The 17,153-nt window shown below is 42.9% G+C and overlaps 1 protein-coding gene across 2 annotated transcripts in view; it reads left to right on the top strand.

Moving 5' to 3' along the window:
• The window catches only part of TARBP1 (TAR (HIV-1) RNA binding protein 1), a 90,835-nt gene that overhangs the window by 26,577 nt on the left and 47,105 nt on the right, over positions 1 to 17,153 (top strand). The window contains exons 11-12 of one of the 2 annotated variants that reach the window (XM_032841142.1): positions 1,841 to 1,940; positions 3,096 to 3,268. In XM_032841142.1, coding sequence (XP_032697033.1) covers positions 1,841 to 1,940; positions 3,096 to 3,268 — 273 coding nt within the window. The remainder of the gene's footprint in view (positions 1 to 1,840; positions 1,941 to 3,095; positions 3,269 to 17,153) is intronic. The other variant, XM_032841143.1, reaches the window with a different exon arrangement.

Here is a 17,153-nt window from a genome sequence, read left to right on the forward strand (position 1 = left end):
AGTATCCAAGGTGAGCAGTAGCCTAGGATGTCGAGCAGGCTCCATGTTTCTAGAACGCTGCTGTGCTTTGCTGAAGGAAGTGAGAACCGTCGCGTTAGCCACGTTGAGGACCCGCTGTGTGTGCTGGTCATTCCCACACGTGTTGTACTTGAGTCTGGGGCTCCCTGCTGCCATGCCATGGGAGCACGACCGGAGCGGCACCCCCTCCCCGCCAGCTCCTGCGATGGCCAGGGTGTCTGCTTGCAGGACAGCCCGTGAATGACCGCGTCTTAGTCTGTGCCTATGAAGGACATCGTATAAGTGTGTGGTAGGAAGCAGTAATGTGAGTAAAAATGTTCCCAAGAACAAGTTTTAATAACTCGTCTTTACAACACTTAACAGGTTTTGCCTACTCCATTTTCTGGGATAACACCAACACTGGGATTTTAAAAAAAATATATGAGTAGATTTTTTTACTGATGGCAACTAAAGTGGCTTTTATAGCATTTAAAAAATAATCTATAACATCCTTTTGTTGTGTTTTTTAACTGGGTTTGTCTTCTGTAGTATTCCATTAAATTTATGTTAAAATATATGAAATTACCCCCAAAATATATTAGCATATTTAAGAAAATGGTTCAAGTATTTAAATTACTGAGCTGGAAAACTAGATCTCTTACCTAAATTTTTCTTGGGAATCGAGGTGAAAGGTGTGATCTTGCTATAATAATACACCATGAATGAAAAAGAAATCCGTTCATGGCTTATTTTTGTTTAATTGGCTTTTAGAGATGGTAAAATACTCATGCTATCTGTTAACCATGTTCTGTCTTCCAAAACTTACTCTAGAAACTTTTGAGTAAATTTAATTTTTATAATAAACCCAAGGAGAGTCATAGGTTTTATTAGTTTTATTTCACAGAAGATGACCTAAACTTTCTTTTTTTGTTGCTTTTGAGGTTTTTGTTCTGTTTTCTTTGAGTGTAGCTGATGCATAATGTTATGTTAGTTACAGCGCAGACCTACGCTTTGTGAGAGGATAAGCCCTTGTCTCAGGGTCCCACAGCAAAGTAGCACAGGACTGGGCCTCAGACACGGGTCCGAGGCTCCAGAGCCTTTGGGCCCGTACCCTTTCCATCCTCCTGCTGCTTATTACATTTTAGGCAATTTTCCTTTCTCAACTGGAATAACTAGACTTGCCTCTTAATGCGTCACCTCGAACCTCCTCTTCCTGTACAGTCCCTCTTCTGCATTGTACCCGGAGAAGTCTTTTTAAACTACTAATTTGGATCTACAGATGTTCCCTTTTCTTCGCTGAGCCTTCACTTGAACCTGAAGTGGCTTCCCCTAGCCTGTAGGGTCAGACAGGAATTCTCTGCATGGCCCGCTACGTCACCTGGGCTCTTCCGAGTGTCTGTGTCACCTCGACTCTGGCACTCCCTCCCACGCCCGTGCCCTGCTGCACGGGCATCCTTCTGTCCCCTGGAACATGGCGTCCCCGTTCTCCAGAGGACCTTTGGCGTCTTCTGCCTTCTTTGGGGAAGCCTTGCCGCCCTTCACCTGCTCTACTCTTTCCCAGCCTTCGTGCTCAGCCCGGTTGTCCTTCCTCAGGGCACTTTCTCTTATTCCCCAGACAGATGAGGGCACGGCCTCCTAGTGCACACCCCCATTGTGCCATTTTATACTGCTCACTACCGCGGTCCTGGGAACGGTGAGCTATGTCCAGGAGTGTGCTTCTGCACACCTCCATGCTTCTGATTTGATATTGATAAGGTCTGCTCCTGTAGCTGTTTCCGTCTTGAAACATCATCTTTGAAGGATTTTGTTAATGCTTTACAAACCTCAACTCTCGTTATTTCAGCAGGAGAAGACTGCTTTATGCCTGACTGGCTTGAAGCCAAACTCGTTGCTATGATGGTCTTGCTGGCTGTAGATGTGGAAGGAATGAAGACGCAGTACATGTAAGTGTTTCAAAACTTGGAAAGAAATCTTTTTTTTTTTCTTTTTTTTTTAAAAAAAAAAGCCTAATCAGATGTATGGTCCCTGTTCAGACTTTTCTATGATGGGTGTGGAATTGATCATAGTGTATGAAAGGGAGAAACCAGAGCACTGGCGGTATGCTAGAGAAATGTCTAAAATTAATAATAAATTGGTAGGAATAGGGACTTGTTAGTCTTTTGAGGAAAGTTCAACTGTTAGAGAAAACTATATGTACTAATCACTGGTTTTATAAAAGAATATTTTTTTAAAAGATTTTATTTATTTGACAGAGATCACAAATAGGCAGAGAAGCAGGCAGAGAGAGAGGGAGAAGCAGGCTCCCTGCTGAGCAGAGAGCCCGATGTGGGGCTGGATGCCAGGACCCTGAGACCATGACCTGAGCCGAAGGCAGAGGCTTAACCCATTGAGCCACCCAGGCGCCCCTTATAAAAGAATATTAAAAGAATAGGTTATAAGATTCTAGCATAAGATTAGGTAAAGAAATTCAGGAATTTGACCCCTTTGTAAACTGTATAATTTTTTTAATGTAATAAAGATTAAATTCATTCATATTTCAAGAATGTGCACAGATCAGTTCTCACCAGAGTATAATTGTTGCAAGAAGCAGTGTCATTTGCTAGTGTATTTGCATATGTGGTTGATTTGATTAACATCAAATCTCTTCTGTAGACAGAATTTCAGTATGAAAGTTGGTTATGTTGGTTTTTTATAAACCCTTAATTTTATTTTTTGTTAGCATCTCATTTCCTTGACTAGTACACATTTTGTTTTTTTTGTTTTTTTTAATTATGATATCAGGGTCTCAGCACTTTAATTTACAAATAAATTGGGTATCGGATTTCCTTCCTACTTGTGCCTGGAGTGGAGTATGATATGTTATTCCCTGTGCTTCCTTCGTGAGCACACAGAGAATCTACCAAGAAAGCCTAGACTGCGAGGTCAGCGAGGAGCTGGAGGGCAGATTGGTCCTAATAGGCACCAGGTGTCCGCAGCATCCGTGCGACCAAGTCTGTCCAATCGCATCCAGTAGCTCCCCAGTTCCACGAGTTAGAGATGGAAAGTAATTTCTTCATGCTTTTGCAATGCTTGATTTGGGCATGTTTTTTAATACCTAGTGAAAAGAGGAGAACACAGAATGTATTAAGGATATTCTTAGACCCTCTCCTGGACTCCCTTCTGAAGTTGGGCACCAATGCCTACATGCCCGTGCTGAGAGCCGACAGATGCCTCCAGTTGCTGTTGAAACTACTGCGCACTTGCATGTTGACAGGTTCCGGTGCCCGAGATGGTGAGGACACGCAGTTTCTGTCGGTGTCTTGCTTGGTGCATGGTTGGTGGTTAGAACGAGGAAATTCCTGACCTTTTAAATCAAAGGATTCCCCCACACGTTCCGCAAACATTGACCGAGTGTCCCCTGGTGGTGCTGGGGAGACCATGGCGCAGGCTCACGGAACTGGCGTCTAGCGTGTATGGTCGCTGGTTACTGTTGTTGTGGAATGAGATTTTATTTGCTTTTGTTTGTTTTTTTTTTCATTTACGCTCACTCATTAATTTCCAGACATGAAGCTGCTCCCTATTTCATGTATGGTTAAGCAGGATCCATTTCTAATGGCCACTCTGCTAGACGTGCAGAGCGTAAGCTCAAACACAACGATAGTATCATTTCCCGACGACTTGTTTTCGAGTACGTTCGTCTCTGAGCCCCTCTTACGTGGCATGTACTTCCTGCGGAAAGTAGAGCGGTGGAAGTGTTGAGCTCTTTGTTCTCTCCTTAAACTGAGACTCATGTGCGACAGTAGCAGAAAACCACAGACACCAGAGACACTCTTCAGTGAAGAGACTTGACTCCCAATCCTGTCCCCCCCCCCCCACTTGGAATTCTAGAAACCTGCTGTTTGAGAACCCTAGGGAAGCATCAGTATTAGGCTTGCCCTGAGGATAACACTGATGGGATTCTATTTTAATATAGGCTTAGGAAATGTTCAAGCCAGTTTCCAGATTCTGATATTTTTAAAAATGGCAGTGGAACCCAATGCTGTACATGTAACAGTCACTTTTCGTAAGGTTTTCGTCTCCTTAAGGGCATAAATATGGGTTCATTTGACATGCTTTGACTATTTTTACTAGGGTTAGTTTTTTCAAGAGCAGGACTGGGTCATCAGTGCCCTTTGGAAATTGTGATATTACACACACACACACACACACACACACGAGTGTGTGATGGTTATACATACGTTATGATGCCAAATAATCAAATACCCATGAACGTATTATGCAGCCTAAGAGCAAATTACCTGTTACTCCTCAGTTCCCTCCTTTTGCTTCCTTATTTTGACTTTTGTCTTTTTTACGTCTGTGCACTTTAAAAAATGGTTTTGCTTTATCTGTTGATACTCCTCAACAATGTAGTGTCTTGTTTTCCTGCTCTTGAGCTCTGTAGAAAACTTACTTCACTGTGGGAAGTCTTTTCTCACTGTCACATGTTTCTAAGATTCATGCACGTCCTTTCTTCGACTTCCTTATTTTCCCTGTTGTATAATCTCCCTTTGCATGAAGACACCACATTTTTCCCTGGTGTTGGACTTGGTATTGTAATTCATTACTGTGACGGAGTGTGCTGCCACGAACACTTGTCTGCGTGTCTTCGGGGCCCGGGTGTGCGTCTCTCCAGCACATGTGTTGGTTCCTAGGGTCTGTGCGTATTCAGCTTTATAAGATAATTAAAATTGTTTTTCCAGCTTTCAGTTCCAAAGTATGTACACATGTTATTCTTAGCAGCAGCAAAACCCAAGAGTTCCTCTAGCACCTCATGCAGGCCTTTTTATGTCCCCAAATAAGAGCCAAGGACGGACCTGTTTAATTTTGATAGCTGTTGGTGTTGGTGTGACTGGTAAACCATGTCACACTTAATTATCTGTAAGAGTTCTTCATCCTGAAAGATGTCTTTGATGAGAGAAGAGGAAAAGAGTGACTAGTTATTTCCCTATTATAAATGAGGAAGCAGTCTGGGAATTAATTACCAGTTCCAGGGTCAGTGAAGACGTACCAGGTAAAGTCAGAAATCCATTGAGGTTCGGCAGTATGCAGCTGTTTGGGGCAACTTTGCCTTGTTGTGTTTGAAATTCTTTTAATTTTCGGTATTTTATTATGGAAATCATTAAATATATAGAAAAATGGAGAGCTCATAGTAAATCCCCACGTTCCCACAGCAGCTTCAACATCTTGTCTTTCCTATGTCCTGCTGAGTACAACTATTGTCATTTTCCTTTGTCCTCCTTTTTTTCCTGAACCTATTCACCTTGGAACAGCCTGGGGGCACGTGGGGAGAAGAGCCGTGGGAGGAAGAGGCTGGGTGTGCGGAGTGTCTGTCCAGAGGCCTTTTCCCCTTCTCTTCCCCTTAGCCTGCACCAGTTACTGTGCTGATCCCCAAGGTTTGAACTTATTTCCGTCTTAATGGGGGGTCACTGTGAAGAGCCTTTGAGCTGGGGCTGGGGAATTCGTTCAGCGAAGAAGTGCTGATAGTCTGTGTGCCAGGCACTGTGTTGAGCACTAGGGTGTCCGCGTGGAAAGATAGAGGAGATCCCTGTCCTTGTCGAGATTGCCTGTATTGGAGGGCACAGGCGTGCGGTTGGCAGAGGGATGGTGAGCAGGGACTGTACAGTATATGGTAGTTGGGCAGGTGTTGGGGGAAGACAAGGTAGGGAAGGGGCGGGACGCGCTGGGTGGGGTGGGGGTGGAGGGTTACAGGTACACTGACTGGTGGAGGAAGACCTCACTGTGAAGGGAACAGCCTGTCAAGCAAAGACTGCAACTGCTGAGGGACGGAGCCCTGCGCACACCCCCGGGAGAGTGCCCAGTGAGTGGGGCGCGACGGGGGAGCTGGCTGCCGGGGAGGAGTCAGGACGCATCAAGGGAAGAATACTGGGACTTGAGCTTTGAGAGGGAAGTGGGGTCAGTTAAGTGGAAGTGGGGTCACTCCCTCCCTGGGCCAGTTTAAGGTGCGGCTCTTCCTAGGCCTTGGAGCTGGGGGTTGCTGAGCTCTGAGTTGAGTAGAAGACGGCCCTGGTGTTGAGAGAGCACCAGCCGGGCGGGAGCCGGGCAGGAGCCGGGCCGTGGAGACGCGCTCCTAGGCCTGCATGACTACTAGCCGTGGGTGTGCTGCGCTGAGTGGCGCTAGGACTTTGTGTTTGGACGGTTTGGCCAGCAGGACTTGCTGATGGGTTTGGATGTGGGCTTTGAGGACAAGAGAGAACCCAGAGGTCACTCAGCTTTTGGAGAAGGTGGACAGATGGGAATTGCCTTTAACGGAGGCGAGAAGGACTGGATTCGGAGAAGGTTTTGGGGTAAAGATGGGCAGTTCAGCTTCGGGGAGATTAAGTGCAGGGCACCCGTTAGGTGTTCTGGTAGAGCCGGTGAGCCGGTTTGGCTGAGTCTGGAGCGCAGGGAGAAGCATGGGTTGGAAATACAGATTTGGGGGTCCTAGCCTAGCAATGGTATTTAAAGCCACAACTCTGGATGAGAACACCAAGGGAGCCAGTGTAGACGGAGAAGAGGTCCAGGTGCGTGGGGAGCACCCGTGTCTAGGGGGTTGGGGAGGAACTGGCGGAGGACACTCGGGAGGAATTCACTACAGCACGAGAAGAGAAAAACTGGGAGAATGTACTGTTCTGGAAGCCAGACGAAAGGAGTGGTAATGGCACCAGACACTGCTGGTGAGCCGAGAGTGACTGTTGGTTTTGGCAACATGGAAATGGGGGGGTCACCTTGACAGAACGTTTTGGGTGGTGGGGGGCAGCTCAGGGGTGGCAAGGAGGTTTGGAGTCTGGGCAGGTCTTTGAAGGGGTGTTGTGTGGGGGGGAGCAGAGACGGGACTGCTGCTGTGGGACGGGAGAAGTTTTATTTCCTTTGGGGGAGAAAATAGCGGTGTTTTGTGCCGATAGAAACGATTTGGTGGAGGGTTGTTTTGAAGATGTGAGGAGGGGACGTCTGCTTCCAGTGGCTGAGAGGAGGTGAAAGTGCTTGGGGTCCGGGGTACCGGCAGAGGGCCTGCCTTCGACGGGGTGCTGAGGGGGCCACATGTGGGTGGGTGGGCAGAGGCCAGCGCGGCAGCGGCCGTCCCCTTCTAACGGTGGTGTTTTCTGAGCAAAAGAGGGAGCCGAGGGAGGGGGGAGCACATTCGCCTGGGAAGGACAATTAGTGGGCAGACTGGGGGGCTGTCGCAGGCTTGTGGGGGAGCCCGAGGGTGCGCATGGAGCTGGGGTGAGAGCGGGCCTGTGGCCGTTCGCCTCCAGCCCGATCTGTGAATCTAATCGGCTCCGACTCGGGTTGTGATGCTCCTTTTGGTGCATCCGTGAGACGCATAAACGAGGAGCTTTTGTAAAATGCTGTTCTAACCGTCCTTTTTTCAAACCTCAGAATAACTGTGCTGCTTATTTTTATGTTTGTGGAAATGCTCCACTTGACCTTTCCTTCCTGAGGTAGCTTTAATTTTTTTAAATTGTGGCAAAATACACGTAACCTGAAATGGACACTTGACCCGTTTCTAAGTGTCCAGTTGGTGCCGTTCCTGTTGTACATTTGCATCACCGCCGTCCGTCCCCAGAACTTCTTGTCGTGCCAGACTGAGCCCCTGTACCTGCCGGGTGCTGGCTGGGTCCTCATCCCCTGCTTCCCCAGCCCCTGGCGACCCCTTTGAACTTTCTGTCGCTGTGAATCGACTGTTCTAGGGACCTCAGATCCGTGCGGTCATGTGTGTTTGTCACCTCACACTGGGCTTACGTCACAAACTGTCATGTCTTCACGGTTCATCCACACTGGAGCGTGGGTCAGACTTGGCTTCCTTTTTGCGGCGAATACCCCATGGTACGTGTAAGTTTGCGCAGTCACCGTGGGGGACTCGGGCTGCTTCCACTTTTTGGCCGTGTGAGTAAGCCTGCTTTTTTTTTTTTTTTAAAATTAATTAATTAATTTATTTATTTGACAGACAGAGATGACAAGTAGGCAGAGAGGCAGAGAGAGAGAGAGGAGGAAGAGGAGGAAGCAGGCTCCCCGCTGAGCAGAGAGACCGACTCAGGGCTCGATCCCAGGACCCTGAGATCATGACCTGAGCCGAAGGCAGAGGCTTTAACCCACTGAGCCACCCAGGCACCCTAGTAAGGCTGCTTTTGAACATCGAATGTACAAACAGCTCCTCACATCCCTGCATTTAGTTCTCCTTTTGGTTACGTACCTAGAAGTGGAGTGGCTGGATCCCGTGGTAATTCTGTGTTTAACGTTTTGAAGAACCACCATACTGTCTCCTTAGCGGCCACACGGTTCCACTTCCCAGTCAGCGTCCAGTCGGTGCGCGGGTCCAGGTTCTCTGCATGCTCACTCGCTTGTCCGTCTGTTGGTCGTGGCCGTCCTGATGGGTGCGAGGCGGGATCTCATCGTGGTTTTGACTGAGGAGACCGCTTTTGACCAATTCTGGTACCACTTTTGGGATTCTGGGCAACCAGAATCCAGAACTGGTTGCCACGGTTGACTATATGAGAGAGAGAGTGGGAAGCAAAAACGTATACCCACTTCTGGTTGAAGTTGTCTGCACAGTTTGTGTGTTATGAGGAGCTGCTCAGTCGGGGGAGGTGGCAGTGACTGGGAAGCACCGTGAGAGCGAGGATGATGGGAACAGCCCCTGCGTTTCTTCATGTCCTGTCATTCTGCATCCTGCGAGCCCTCGGCTTTCCCTTGGAGCCTCAGGTTAACTTTGTTTTCACTTCTTTGTACAATCACCAGGTGCGTACAGGAGAAAGAAGAGACGGACAGTCTGGAAGGCGGAGTATTCTGTTCTTAGTGTGTTCGTGGGTTATGATGCTTACTTTTAGAGTAAAAAGTTTTACCTTTCAGGGCACCTGGGTGGCTCAGTGGGTTAAGCCTCTGCCTTCGGCTCAGGTCATGATCTCAGGGTCCTGGGATCGATCCCCGCATCGGGCTCTCTGCACGGCGGGGAGCCTGCTTCTCTGTCTCCTGGTCCCCTGGCTTAGACTCATTCTTTCTCTCTTTCTCACTCTCTCTGTCAAATAAATAAATAACATCTTAAAGAAAAAGCTTTACCTTTCAACCATTTACTTGTGGCTTCTTGACCTGACAAGTGATTTTTGACCTACTTCAGAGGCCACATAGGAGTGGCTCTATAGTAAGTAACTTGAAAATTTTAAATTCTGTAATTTTGAATGCTATGTGATCTTTTAAAAAAATGAACATTTCTAAGAGTGATAGATATCACACTTTGCAAAATGTCCTCGTTTTTTACCTATTTTAAAATTGAGTTCTTTGTTTTCATATACTTGGATGAAATAGGTACAATGAGAATTCATGATACAGTCTGGATACAAGTCCTTTGTTGGATATGGGATGTACAAATATTTTCTCCCGGTCTAGCTTGGCTTTTCAGTTTAAGTGTCTCTTATAGAGCAAAAGTTTTCATTTAGGTGAAGTCCAGTTTGCTTTTTTCTTTAGTTTTATTGATTATGCATTAGGCATCCTATTTAGGAAACCTTTGCCTTAACCCCAGGTAACAGGCTTTTCTCTTATTTTCTCCTAAATATTTTTTTGTTTTTTATTTTTGGATTTATGATACATTTTGAGTTAATTTTTAAGGTGTAAAGTTTAGGTTGAGATTTTGGTTTTTTGTTTGTTTTGCCTGTGGATATCCAGTTTTTCAGCATTATTTTGTTGTTGAGACTATCCTCTCTCTGTAGTTTTGTACTGTTGCAAAAAAAAAAAAAATTGAATTAGGTGTGGCAGAAATAATCCAAAATAGTTGGATGGATGAATGGATAAATGATGGGACGTAGCTGTATTTGGCCATGAAAAGGAATGAATTACTGATACACGCCACAACATGGACGGACTTTGGAAACAGCTTAAGTGAAAGAAACCAGTCACAAAAGACCATATATTATATGATTCCATTTATATGACGCGTCCAGAAGAGGCAGATCTGAGACCGAGAAAGGATTAGTGATTGTGTAGGGCAGGGAGGGGGCGTAGGCTTGTGAGGGTGATGCTCAGAGGGGATGGGGTTTCTCTCTGTGGTGACCAAAGTGTTCTAAAAAGTCGGCTCTGGTGACAGCTGCACATATCTGTGACTGTCCTAGATACCATTGAATTAAATGCTTTTTTTTTTTTTAAAGATTTTATTTATTTATTTGAAACAGAGAGAGAGAGATCACAAGTATGCAGAGAGGCAGGCATAGAGAGAGAGAGGAGAAAGCAGGCTCCCCGCTGAGCGGAGAGCCCGATGCGGGCCTCGATCCCAGGACCCTGAGATCATGACCTGAGCCGAAGGCAGAGGCTTTTACCCACTGAGCCACCCAGGCACCCGAATTAAATGTTTTTAATGGGTGAAGTATGTCACGCAAATTATATCAGTAACATTGTTTAAAAATAATTGGTCATATTTGTGTGGCTCTACTTCTGGGCTCTCTTCTATTCTGTTGATTTGTATGTTGATACCTTGGCCAGCACCACCCTGTTTTGGTTACTGTAGATTTACAATAACTCTTTTTAAATGGGTAGGATGCTTCTTTCAAATTCTTATTTCTGGATATTCTAGTTCTTTTGCCTTTCCATATAAACTTTATAATCAGCTTGTATTTACAAGAAACAAAAATCCTGCTGGAATTTTGACTGACATCACATTAAATCTATAGATTAATCTATAGAGAATTGCCTTTATTATACCGAGACTTTTGATCATGAACATAGTGTATCTCTCAGTTTACATACGGTGTCTTTGATTTTTTTCATCAGAGCTTTTTAGTTTTCAGCATATAGATCCTTTACAGGTTTTATTAGATTTGTGCCCAAGTATGTGATAAATTTTTAAAAAATTTTGGTTTTCAGTTGTGTATGGTCAGTATACAGAAATGTGATTGATTTTCATGTGTTGACCTTGTATCCTCTGACCTCGCTGAAGCTCTTGTTATGAGGGGTTTTTTGTTTTGTTTGTTTATTTGTTCATTTGTTTTAAATAGAATCCTTGGGATCTTTCTTTAGAGATGGAATATTTATATTTCTAGAATTGTCCATGATAATTCCTTCTCCTTTTAATGTGTGCAGCATCGGGGGTCTGTGATAATTCATATCCTCTCTATCTCTGCCTCTCTTAAGACCAGCTAGTGGTTTATGAATTTTATTGACCTTTTCAAAATACCAGCTTTTGGTTTTCATTGATTTTTTTTTTTTTTCAGTTTCATTGATTTCTGTCTTTGTTTGCTTCTTTCTGCTTTGCTTTTGGTTTATTTTGCCTTTCTAATGAAGTTAAGGGGGAAGTTTAGGTTGTTGGTTTTAGATCTTCTTTTTGAAAATGACCTGTAGTGCTATAAATTTTTTAAGTTTTGCTTTAATTTAATCCCAAAACTTTTGATATGTTGTATTTTAGTTGAAAGTATTTTCTAACTTTTCTTGAGGTCCTCTCTTTTGCTCTCGAATTACTTAGAAGTGTGCTTAGAGATTTCCTTCTTATCTTTCTGTTGTTATTTTTCATTCGACTCTAGTCAGCATACTTTGTAGAGTTTCAGGTTTTGAAACTTCATTAAGGGTTATTTATGATCAAGTGTATACTGTTCCATGCACATTCAGAAACACCTTGTACTCTGTGGTTGGGTCGAGAGTCCTATAAATACCAGATCCAAGATTTTCATGGTATTTTTCAGTTTTATGTCCTTGCTGTTTTTTGTTTACTCTGTTACTAAGAGAGGAGTGTGGAAGTCTCTAGCTCTGAGTTTGGGTTTATCTCTTTCTCTTTCTATTTTTATTATTTGGCTTCCTGTCCTGCAGTTCTGTTGTTAGGTGCCTGTGTGTTTAGGATAATGCGTTTTCTTGTTGAGTTGACTTCTTTTTTATGCAATATCCCTTTTTATCCCGGTTATTTCTTCTACTCTGAAGTCTGCTTTGTCTGGTAGTAACGTAACCACTCTCACTTTGGTTTTGTTTTGTTTTGTTTTGTTTGTTTTTTATTTTTTAATTTTATTTTTTATAAACATATATTTTTTTCCCCAGGGGTACAGGTCTGTGAATCACCAGGTTTACACACTTCACAGCACTCACCATAGCACATACCCTCCTCAATGTCCATAATAACCCCACCCCCCCAACCCCCCTCCCCCCAGCAACCCTCAGTTTGTTTTGTGAGATTAAGAGTCACTTATGGTTTATCTCCCTCCCAATCCCATCTTGCTTCATTTACTCTTCTTCTACCCCCTTAACCCCCATGTTGCATCTCCACTCCCTAATATAAGGGAAATCATATGATAGTTGTCTTTCTCCGATTGACTTATTTCGCTAAGCATGATACCCTCTAGTTCCATCCACGTCGTCGCAAATGGCAAGATTTCATTTCTTTTGATGGCTGCATAGTATTCCATTGTGTATATATACCACATCTTCTTGATCCATTCGTCTGTTGATGGACATCTAGGTTCTTTCCATAGTTTGGCTATTGTAGACATTGCTGCTATAAACATTCGGGTGCACGTGCCCCTTCGGATCACTACGTTTGTATCTTTAGGGTAAATACCCAGCAGTGCAATTGCTGGGTCATAGGGTAGTTCTCTTTTCAACATTTTGAGGAACCTCCATGCTGTTTTCCAGAGGGGTTGCACCAGATTGCATTCCCACCAACAATGTAGGAGGGTTCCCCTTTCTCCGCATCCTCGCCAGCATCTGTCATTTCCTGACTTGTTAATTTTAGCCATTCTGACTGGTGTGAGGTGATATCTCATTGTGGTTTTGATTTGTATTTCCCTGATGCCGAGTGATATGGAGCACTTTTTCATGTGTCTGTTGGCCATCTGGATGTCTTCTTTGCAGAAATGTCTGTTCATGTCTTCTGCCCATTTCTTGATTGGATTATTTGTTCTTTGGGTGTTGAGTTTGCTAAGTTCTTTATAGATTTTGGACACTAGCCCTTTATCTGATATGTCACTTGCAAATATCTTCTCCCATTCTGTCAGCTGTCTTTTGGTTTTGTTAACTGTTTCCTTTGCTGTGCAAAAGCTTTTGATCTTGATAAAATCCCAATAGTTCATTTTTGCCCTTGCTTCCCTTGCCTTTGGCGATGTTCCTAGGAAGATGTTGCTACGGCTGAGGTCGAAGAGGTTGCTGCCTGTGTTCTCCTCAAGGATTTTGATGGATTCCTTACTCACATTGAGGTCCTTCATCCATTTTGAGTCTGTTTTCGTGTGTGGTGTAAGGAAATGATCCAATTTCATTTTTCTGCATGTGGCTGTCCAATTTTCCCAACACCATTTATTGAAGAGGCTGTCTTTTTTCCATTGGATATTCTTTCCTGCTTTGTCGAAGATTAGTTGACCATAAAGTTGAGGGTCTATTTCTGGGCTCTCTATTCTGTCCCATTGATCTATGTGTCTGTTTTTGTGCCGGTACCATGCTGTCTTGATGATGACAGCTTTGTAGTAGAGCTTGAAGTCCGGAATTGTGATGCCACCAACTTTGGCTTTCTTTTTCAATATTCCTTTGGCTATTCGCGGTCTTTTCTGGTTCCATATAAATTTTAGGATTATACCACTTCTTTGAAAAAACTGGATGGTACTTTGATAGGAATTGCATTAAATGTGTAGATTGCTTTAGGTAGCATAGACATTTTCACAATATTTATTCTTCCAATCCAGGAGCATGGAACATTTTTCCATTTCTTTGTGTCTTCCTCAATTTCTTTCATGAGTACTTTATAGTTTTCTGGGTATAGATTCTTAGCCTCTTTGGTTAGGTTTATTCCTAGGTATCTTATAGTTTTGGGTGCAATTGTAAATGGGACTGACTCCTTAATTTCTCTTTCTTCTGTCTTGTTGTTGGTATAGAGAAATGCAACTGATTTCTGTGCATTGATTTTATATCCTGACACTTTACTGAATTCCTGTACCAGTTCTAGCAGTTTTGGAGTGGAGTCTTTTGGGTTTTCCACATATAGTATCATATCATCTGCGAAGAGTGATAGTTTGACTTCTTCTTTGCTGATTTGGTTGCCTTTAATTTCTTTTTGTTGTCTGATTGCTGAGGCTAGGACTTCTAGTACTATGTTGAATAGCAGTGGTGATAACGGACATCCCTGCCGTGTTCCTGACCTTAGCGGAAATGCTTTCAGTTTTTCTCCATTGAGAATGATATTTGCGATGGGTTTTTCATAGATGGCTTTGATAATATTGAGGTATGTGCCCTCTATCCCTACACTTTGAAGAGTTTTGATCAGGAAGGGATGCTGTACTTTGTCAAATGCTTTTTCAGCATCTATGGAGAGTATCATATGGTTCTTGTTCTTTCTTTTATTAATGTGTTGTATCACATTGATTGATTTGCAGATGTTGAACCAACCTTGCAGCCCTGGAATAAATCCCACTTGGTCGTGGTGAATAATCCTTTTAATGTACTGTTGAATCCTATTGGTTAGTATTTTGGTGAGAATTTTCGCATCTGTGTTCATCAAGGATATTGGTCTGTAGTTCTCTTTTTTGATGGGATCCTTGTCTGGTTTTGGGATCAAGGTGATGCTGGCCTCATAAAATGAGTTTGGAAGTTTTCCTTCCATTTCTATTTTTTGGAACAGTTTCAGGAGAATAGGAATTAGTTCTTCCTTAAATGTTTGGTAGAATTCCCCCGGGAAGCCGTCTGGCCCTGGGCTTTTGTTTGGAGATTTTTGATGACTGTTTCAATCTCCTTACTGGTTATGGGTCTGTTCAGGCTTTCTATTTCTTCCTGGTTCCGTTGTGGTAGTTTATATGTCTCTAGGAATGCATCCATTTCTTCCAGATTGTCAAATTTGTTGGCATAGAGTTGCTCATAATATGTTCTTATGATTGTCTGTATTTCTTTGGTGTTAGTTGTGATCTCTCCTCTTTCATTCATGATTTTATTTATTTGGGTCCTTTCTCTTTTCTTTTTGAGAAGTCTGGCCAGGGGTTTATCAATCTTATTAATTCTTTCAAAGAACCAGCTCCTAGTTTCGTTGATTTGTTCTATTGTTTTTTTGGTTTCTATTTCATTGATTTCTGCTCTGATCTTTATGATTTCTCTTCTCCTGCTGGGTTTAGGGTTTCTTTCTTGTTCTTTCTCCAGCTCCTTTAGGTGAAGGGTTAGGTTGTGTACCTGAGAACTTTCTTGTTTCTTGAGAAAGGCTTGTACCGCTATATATTTTCCTCTCAGGACTGCCTTTGTTGTGTCCCACAGATTTTGAACCGTTGTATTTTCATTATCATTTGTTTCCATGAATTTTTTCAATTCTACTTTAATTTCCTGGTTGACCCATTCATTCTTTAGAAGAAGGATGCTGTTTAGTCTCCATGTATTTGGGTTCTTTCCAAATTTCCTCTTGTGATTGAGTTCTAGCTTCAGAGCATTGTGGTCTGAAAATATGCAGGGAATGATCCCAATCTTTTGATACCGGTTGAGACCTGATTTAGGACCGAGGATGTGATCTATTCTGGAGAATGTTCCATGGGCACTAGAGAAGAATGTGTATTCTGTTGCTTTGGGATGAAATGTTCTGAATAGATCTGTGATATCCACCTGGTCCAGTGTGTCATTTAAGGCCTTTATTTCCTTGTTGATCTTTTGCTTGGATGATCTGTCCATTTCAGTGAGGGGAGTGTTAAAGTCCCCTACTATTATTGTATTATTGTTGATGTGTTTCTTTGATTTTGTTATTAATTGGTTTATATAGTTGGCTGCTCCCACGTTAGGGGCATAGATATTTACAATTGTTAGATCATCTTGTTGGACAGATCCTTTGAGTATGATTTAGTGTCCTTCCTCATCTCTTACTATAGTCTTTGGCTTAAAATCTAATTGATCTGATATAAGGATTGCCACTCCTGCTTTCTTCTGATGTCCATTAGCATGGTAAATTCTTTTCCACCCCCTCACTTTAAATCTGAAGGTGTCTTCGGGTTTCAAATGAGTTTCTTGTAGGCAACATATAGATGGGTTTTGTTTTTTTATCCATTCTGATACCCTGTGTCTTTTGATTGGGGCATTTAGCCCATTAACATTCAGGGTAACTATTGAGAGATATGAATTTAGTGCCATTGTATCGTCTGTAAGGTGACTGTTATTGTATATTGTCTCTGTTCCTTTCTGATATACTACTTTTAGGCTCTCTCTTTGCTTAGAGGACCCCTTTCAATATTTCCTGTAGAGCTGGTTTGGTGTTTGCAAATTCTTTCAGTTTTTGTTTGTCCTGGAAGCTTTTAATTTCTCCTTCTATTTTCAATGATAGCCTAGCTGGATATAGTATTTTTGGCTGCATGTTTTTCTCGTTTAGTACTCTGAATATATCATGCCAGCTCTTTCTGGCCTGCCAGGTCTCTGTGGATAAGTCTGCTGCCAATCTAATATTTTTACCATTGTATGTTACAGACTTCTTTTCCCAGGCTGCTTTCAGGATTTTCTCTTTGTCACTAAGACCTGTAAATTTGACTATTAGGTGACGGGGTGTGGACCTATTTTGAGGGGGGTTCTCTGAACCTCCTGGATTTTGATGCTTGTTCCCTTTGCCATATTAGGGAAATTCTCTCCAATAATTCTCTCCAATATACCTTCTGCTCCCCTCTCTCTTTCTTCTTCTTCTGGAATCCCAATTATTCTAATGTTGTTTCGTCTTATGGTGTCACTTATCTCTCGAATTCTGCCCTCGTGGTCCAGTAGCTGTTTGTCCCTCTTTTGCTCAGCTTCTTTATTCTCTGTCATTTGGTCTTCTATATCGCTAATTCTTTCTTCTGCCTCATTTATCCTAGCAGTGAGAGCCTCCATTTTTGATTGCACCTCATTAATAGCTTTTTTGATTTCAACTTGATTAGATTTTAGTTCTTTTATTTCTTCAGAAAGGGCTTTTATATCTCTGGAGAGGGTTTCTCTAATATCTTCCATGCCTTTTTCAAGCCCAGCTAGAACCTTGAGAATCGTCATTCTGAACTCTAGATCTGACATATTACCAATGTCTGTATTAATTAGGTCCCTAGCCTTTGGTACTGCCTCTTGTTCTTTTTTTTGTGGTGAATTTTTCCGCCTTGTCATTTTGTCCAGATAAGAGTATATGAAGGAACAAGTAAAATACTAAAAGGGTGGCAACAACCCCAGGAAAATATGCTTTAGCCAAATCAGAAGAGATCCCAAAT

Source organism: Lontra canadensis, unplaced genomic scaffold, assembly GCF_010015895.1.
Source record: "Lontra canadensis isolate GAN:19392208 unplaced genomic scaffold, GSC_riverotter_1.0 scaffold120, whole genome shotgun sequence".
NCBI classification, from domain to species: domain Eukaryota; kingdom Metazoa; phylum Chordata; class Mammalia; order Carnivora; family Mustelidae; genus Lontra; species Lontra canadensis.